At 36.7% G+C, this 7556-nt stretch overlaps 1 protein-coding gene across 1 annotated transcript; it reads left to right on the top strand.

The window, feature by feature from the left end:
• Positions 1-402: 402 nt before the first annotated feature.
• On the top strand, positions 403-7343 carry MAD2L1 (mitotic arrest deficient 2 like 1). The gene is given in 6 exon segments (XM_006185510.3): positions 403-607; positions 1399-1508; positions 1510-1546; positions 4515-4635; positions 5694-5797; positions 6509-7343. Coding segments are annotated over 6 exon segments (618 nt in total). The 5' UTR covers positions 403-534; the 3' UTR covers positions 6682-7343.
• The last annotated feature ends 213 nt before the right edge of the window (positions 7344-7556 follow it).

The following is a 7556-nucleotide window of genomic DNA, read 5'->3' as shown; positions in this document are numbered from 1 at the left end:
TTCTCAGGAGAAGCCGCGCTCTCACACTGTGGCTGGGCCGCCTCGCACGCAGTTGCTTTACGAACTCCCGAAACATCTAGCGAGTTTCCATCGCCCACTAAGGATCACTGGGGCCACTCAAGGTGCAGCCGGCGGACCGTTCGCATTATTTTCAAAAGATCTTTCAGACTCAGAAATTGTGCTCCTTGTTCGCTCTGTCCGCAGACCTAGGGAGGGAGCGGCCACTAAAACGGGATCCAGCATCTTCCTCCCTGGGTCGCAGTGCACAACAAGCATCCACCCGAGCTTCCTTACCAGGAACAGACCTTGCCTACCCACTGCGCCTGCGCCAATAGCTGGCTCCGGCGACGGCTGAAAAAAGGGGCAGGACCTCCCCGCGTAGGGCGGGGCCCAAAGGCTCGTCGCGCCTGCGCACAGAGCCCCACGGCGTCCTGCGTCGTTACTTTTGAAACGAGTGGCGGGGAACTGCTCTGGAAGCCCCTGGTGTCGCTGTCTGCAGGGTGGAAGCGCGTGCCTTCGTCCGTGAGCTTGGCCATGGCGCTGCAGCTCTCCCGGGAGCAAGGCATCACCCTGCGCGGGAGCGCCGAAATCGTGGCCGAGTTCTTCTGTAAGTTCTCCTCGCGCAGCAGGAGGGCGGGAAGAACTGAGCCCAGGCCGCCTGGTAGGCCCGCGGCTGGCCTCCGAGGCGGGGAAGCCGGGTGGGCCCGAGTGGCCCCGAATTCAGGCCTTCTCAGCCTGCAGGAGGAATCGGGGAAGAGGCGGGTGCAGGCGCGACTTCTGGACGCATTGCTAATGGTGGAGGAGGCCTAGGGCTGCGGAGGCCTGCCTCGCGACGCAGCCCCTTCGCCGGGAGCATTTCTTTAAAGCGCCGATCCTCCTTCCCCCGCCCCCTCCCCAGGTGAATCTGGAGTTGAAGGTGATGGGACTAGATTTCCGGAAGCACTGTTCTGGACCAGGCCGGTTGTACCTTCTGATAGAACCTGACAGGACTTGTGAGAAGAAATGGAGGAAAAGAGACAGGGAGAGGCTTGCCTGGGGCACTGGACTGCCAATCAGTTGCCTATTTTGACATCCTTTAACCATATAATCTGAATTTGGTCTTCATTTCAAATTCTTGAAATGAAATTTGGCAGCAGTAGATTAACGCAGTTTGGTATCTTTCATTGTCACATAAATACTTTGTTTTGCAGGCGCTTTCTCTCTTAAAAGTAAAATTTTAAGGATTTTTTAATGCCACTTTGTACCTACTCTGCTTTCAGCAAAACACGCAGAAACACCTGTGTTTAGACATCTGCAACCTTACACCATTACTGAAACTACAGCCACAGCTAACTGCTTTATTTCCCTAATTATTACAAAGTGATAATGACCTTGCTGTAACATTTCTTTTGTTTTCAGCATTTGGCATCAACAGCATTTTATATCAGCGTGGTATATATCCATCTGAAACCTTTACTCGAGTGCAGAAATATGGACTCACTTTGCTTGTAACCACTGATCCTGAGCTCAGTAAAATACCTAAATAATGTCGTGGAACAACTAAAAGGTATTTAATTGATGGAAACAGTTTTGAGTTTTGCAGACCTTCTAGGATCCACATTTTCTAGCATCTTGGTGATCATTTTTCAGCTCTGAGCATAGTGGTGTAAAATACACCACTGTCTCAAATATAGTGAATCAACTGGGAGGAAACAAATGATACATAAATTGAAAGAAATCCCACCATTCCCCCACCACATTTTGAGTTGGCTGCATATTTTAATGCTAGGAATCTGATATGACTTAACAAAACAATCTCCATCAACTCCTTTAAAATGACTATTGCAGTTTATGTAACCTAATGGGACACACTAGAATTTTACGTAGTTATGATGGTGTTCATTATTTGAGAAAAATCCACTATGTATTCTTAATATATTTTTTGTAATTGCTTGGAGTCTAAAGCCATTGTTGTATTAAGATCAAGAAATTAAAACTGAATTCAGCCTGGGAACTAAACTTGGAAAAAAAAAAAATGAAGAACTACTAAATAATAGAGTACCCATTAAAATTTTCTTACTTTTCACCTATTTCTATTTGTCTTTTTAAAAAATTCTGCCTGTGAGTCAGTAAGCCTTTTTCTATCTGAACACTCATTTTTTCCTTTTAGTTCAAGAAGTTACAGTATTGTTGGATCAATATTTGTTTTCCATCTATTCCTTTTCTTCTTCTAAAATTCTTGTTAGTTTCTCTTTCATGTTTCTCTCCTTTTAGAATTCTCACTTCTAATTTTTCTCTGTTGTAGGATAGTTCTCCCTATCTACCCATTTGATCTTCTAAAATACTAGTTCTAAAAAAACACTATGGTCCTCATCTTTTTTTTTATTTTAAAATTTATGAATTTTTTTTTTGTTGTTTCAAATAGTTTCATTTTTAAATTACATCATTTTATTTTCATTAACTTGAGGGCTAAATCACCCATAGTCATTCATAGGGCTGCATTCAGATTATCTGGCATGGAACCTCTAGGCAACAATGCATCTATGTCTTCATCTTAATTTGATGGAGAAGCAAGCCTTGCCTAAGCTACTGGTTTTTGGGTTGTCTCCTTTGAGACTAATGGCGTTTCACCTCAGATGTATCTAGACCTTCTTATTTAACTTCTTGCTTTTATTTTAGTTAAAATGGAGGGATTGGTCTTTACAGGCAAATTGTTCAGTCTGTTTTAAATCCCATTCCTCTAGCCTACTTAGGAACTTTACCCTATTCCTTCTCTCTTGTACTGTCAACTTGTTTGTTTTGATTATTCCCATCGGTTTCATTTCTTTGCAATTTTAAATGGGGAAAAAAATTATCACCTACCCTAGATTTTCAAATTACCATCTAATCTCTCCTTTTCAGAACTAAACTGATAAAAGTTGTTCATATATGCCAGGGGTAAGCAAGGCTGACAGGCCAAATCCAGCAAGTGGCCTATTTTTGTATTGCCTGCAAGCTAAGAATATTTTATATTTTTAAAGGGTTGTTTTTAAAAAGACTATGTACTAGGAGTTTGAGATTTGCAAATGATAACAATTATATATAAAAATAGATTAAAAAAGCAATTTTTTTCTGTATAACACAGGGAACTATATTCAGTATCTTGTAATAACCTTTAATGAAAAAGAATATGAAAATGAATGTATGTGTATATATGCATGACTGGGACATGGAGGCTGTACACCAGAAATTGATCATTGTAATTGATGATACTTCAATTAAAAAAAAAAAGACTGTAACCTAGTTAGCCCACAAGCCTTAAATATTTCTAAATTATTTTCTATCCCAAGAAACAAAAAACTGCTGATTCCTGAATATACTATCCCAATTTCTAAGATTAATTCAGGACTCAATCTGTGAGGCCCTCTTCCTATAGTCTCTCTCTAGTTGATCTCTTACAAAGGTTCAGTAATAACCTTTGTGTAATTGACTCACTAACCTCTTCTAACTCTCGGCTCATATACTGAGTGGCTCCTTCGATGCCTTAATGTGGCTATCCCAGATCTACTTCAGACTCAGCATATTAAAAACTAAATTTGAAATCATCTCCATTTCAGTTCTCTTTCCTCTCAGTGAATGAGTCAACCATCCAACTAGAATATAAATCAGAAACTTGGGATTTAGCCCTGATTTATTCTTCTTTACTCTCAGAGGTAATCCAATAAATCTTAACAATTTTAACCATGAAATCTCTTGACTCTGTCTACTGCTCCATCTCTACCAGTTTATCCTCCTACAAGCCTTTATTACATCTTGCTTGAATTACTAATTAGTGTCTGTACATCCCCTATTTACCTCCAATTCACTCCCCACATCACATCCAGAATGATAGTTTTGAAATACAAGTCTAATTACTTCATACCCTGCTTCAAACACAGTAATGACCTCCTTAGTTCTTAAAGTATAATTTCCTTAATTTGGCCCACATGGCCTTTCATGGTCTGGCCCCTGTTTATCTTGCCAGACTTGCCTTGTTCATTCTCCCTTTCTTAACTGCCATTGTACTGGCCTTTCAGTCCTCTGACCTGATGCTCTTCCCTTTCGCGTCTTTAAGACATATACCTCTTTCCTATCCTTTTGCATATTTAATGTTGCTGATTCTTAGGACTAAATTCAAACCATCCCTGAGTGACTCAAATTTTCCTATTTTATGCTTTTATAGCACCATATATCACACCTTCATAGCAGTTATCACAATTATAATTCATGTTTATTGGTGCAATGATTAATACCATCTCCTACACTCTTCCCGTCGATTGGGATGGAAGTACCACATATTCACTACCTGCCCTCAGCACCCAGTACTATACCTAGCACAAATACTGAGAATTTGAAAGCAGCAGCTAGGTCATTGATGGGGCGAGTTTTCTCTACAATTTGGAGGAGATCCAAAATAGCAGTGGTAGAAATTTCCTGAAAGTAGGGAGGGGGACCTGGGAAGAAAGTTGGTTTGTAATGCAGTGCACCAAAAAAAGATGCCTTGTTATGTATTGCAGAATGGTTATACAAATGTTCAGTTCAGAAACTGGTGGTAGTCATCTCAAATATTGAAAGTGGTGAGGTCCTTGAAAGATGGCAGTTTGATATTGAGTGTGACAAGACTGCAAAAGATGACAGGTAAGTATGAATTAAATTATTTCCACTTTCATGTGTTTATTCTAAAACTTGTTTTCTTTACTAAATGAGTTCTAATTATATTGAATAAGTTTCATTTAAGGTATACTTTTTTTAAGATGTTTAATTTGATCTTCAGTCTCCTACGGAAAAGAACTGTGCTCACTTGGCGTATCACTGGCTTGTATAGATAGTGTACTTTTAACATAATTGCCTTTAGTCTGAACTGGTGAATTTCAGACTAGTGTTTCTGGTGGTATATGCAAAATTACACATAATGTACTAGGTGGCCCATTTAATGAACTGTCAATTCATTAAAAATTGTTAATTTTTTAATTGATAATTCATAAAAGAAATTATTTTTAAAAAGGACTTTTAACCATAAGGGATTATTAGACTCTCCCAGTTTAAGACGCAGCTCTACTGTATTTCATTTAATGCTACAAGTTTCCTAAGACTGTTCATAAACTCTGAAGTTTCCAGATGATGTGAGTGGGAAATGCCCATCATTATATGCTAATGTCTAGCATTAGCGTAGGCATGCTTCCCTGTAAATTCAGAGCCATTTCTCATAATGAAATGTAGTTTGCTTCTGAAGCCTTTGGTCAATTTTAGGAAATTTTTAGCATATAAAAATAATGTGATATATAATTTAATATCTTTGAGGAATAAGGAACTAGACATTTAGGCATTACTAAAAATGCCAGAATATTTGTAACAATTAAATATTTTAGATACTACTTATTATTTTTATTTTTTAAGAGTTCCTGATGTTTTCCTGACTTGGAGCATTTGGAAGATTTTTCTGGTCATCTGATACAAAATGACCTGATACTAATATCAACCCCAAAATATGATTAGAAGAATAAATGAAATAATAAAAACACATATTATGCCTATTGTGTTAAAGGTCCTTAGGATATACTTATACTTTTTTTTGTAATTCCTTTTTAATGCATTACTTAATTGATTTTGAAAGCATTTAATCAGATAATCTTACCAAAATTTTAAATAACTTGTTAAAACTTAAAATAAATTAATTAATTTGGCTTCTTTGATAGTGCACCCAGAGAAAAATCTCAGAAAGCTATCCAAGATGAAATCCGTTCAGTGATCAGACAGATCACAGCTACAGTGACATTTCTGCCACTGTTGGAAGTTTCTTGTAAGTATTACACAACTTCACGTTGACTTCAATTTATTGGGAAAAAAACTAAGCTACTATTTTAAGAATTACCCCTTTATTAAATTTTTCTTAATTATCAATATCACGTAATAAAAATGAGAAAAGAATTATAAAGCAAAAGTAAGTTATGAACATTCTAGAAAATTTGCAAATGCTGAAAAAGAAAGGAATAAAAGTATTCCACAATACTCACTCTTGATTGTTTTGATGTAATTCCTTTCATTATTTTAATTTTTTACACAGTTTTATGTATATATAAGACTAAAGCTATAATTATGTCTTGCCTTTCTATCTTTGTTACTGCTTCAGTCATCAGGTATTTCCTGAATACCTACTACATGCCACGCATGGTTCTAGGCACTAGGATACATCAGTCACAGAACCAAGATGTTAGCTTTCCTTAGGTTACGTTCATGCTATCCCACGTAATTGATTATACACTTCCTACAAATATTTTTAATGGTTTACTCTTTAAAGAAAAAAAGAAACTTGAATTTTTCATAAGATAAAGTGAAAGGAGTACAATACTTACAGTACTGCAGTAAGTTTCCATTGAGGAAAAGCAGTTAACTATTAAGAGACCAGGCTGAACTCTTTTCTAACACACTGGATGGTTCGAAATGTGAGACAGGGAGGGTAGTTTTATTTTTGAAAAAATAATGTACTTTAATGATTTTATTCCCAATTTAGGTTCATTTGATCTCCTAATTTATACAGACAAAGATTTGGTTGTACCTGAAAAATGGGAAGAGTCGGGACCACAATTCATTACCAATTCTGAGGAAGTTCGTCTTCGTTCATTTACTACCACAATTCACAAAGTAAACAGCATGGTAGCCTACAAAATTCCTGTCAATGACTGAGTCTGAGATAAGGAGAATAATGTACTTACAATTCTCAAATGTGGTTTTCCTGGAACCAGATCAACTATAGTTGATATGTTTTATTTCATTGGTTAATTTTTAGATGGGGAAAACTTAACATTATACTTTACTGAATCTGCATAACTGTTCCTTTTTTGGTACCTGTTTGACTTTCCATAGGATTGACAAAAGTTACTGCATACTGTTCAAAAGGGAACTAGAAGATTACATCAGTATTGTTATGTCAGTTCCTTTGAAGGTGGTAACTGTAGATGGAAAAACTTTTGCTATAAAGCTAAATCCCTTCCTAAATCAGACTGTTTCGTCAAGCATCTTGACTCAGAAAATAGAGAAATATTTAAATATAAAATACAGCAAAAGAAATATGAATATTCAGAATCTTTGTTTAGGTCTGAAAGTAACTGATAGTCCATAATAATTAAATATTGCTTCTATTAGGTCCTTTTGCCATTTATTTCATTTGTATAGTTTCCATATTGAAATTTTTTCCAATTATTTGATTTTAATTTATATAACTTGAACCTGTAAAGCCCTGGATATTTCTACTGTTTAAATTCCATTCTTAAAAATGTCTTTGTATGTTTTATAAAATCAAGCTTTAAATGACAAATACAAAATAAAGTTAAATGTGTATGTTTTAAGTTTGTCTTAAAATATCTTAAGATATTTTTATTTTGGTATGGTGTTGATACAGTTAAATAGTTATGGTGGATTCAGTACAGCGTATTATTTCTTGTGCCTGCTATGTTGCAGGGACTAAGGGTACAGAAGTTAAGTCTTAAGGTACTTTCAATTTAATGGACAGGCTTTTATGTACCCCCTTCATCTCATAAGAGTAGATTTAAAACAAACAT

This window comes from Camelus ferus, chromosome 2, assembly GCF_009834535.1.
Source record: "Camelus ferus isolate YT-003-E chromosome 2, BCGSAC_Cfer_1.0, whole genome shotgun sequence".
In the NCBI taxonomy this organism is placed as follows: Eukaryota; Metazoa; Chordata; class Mammalia; order Artiodactyla; family Camelidae; genus Camelus; species Camelus ferus.
This window is presented reverse-complemented; position numbering and strand designations above follow the sequence as displayed.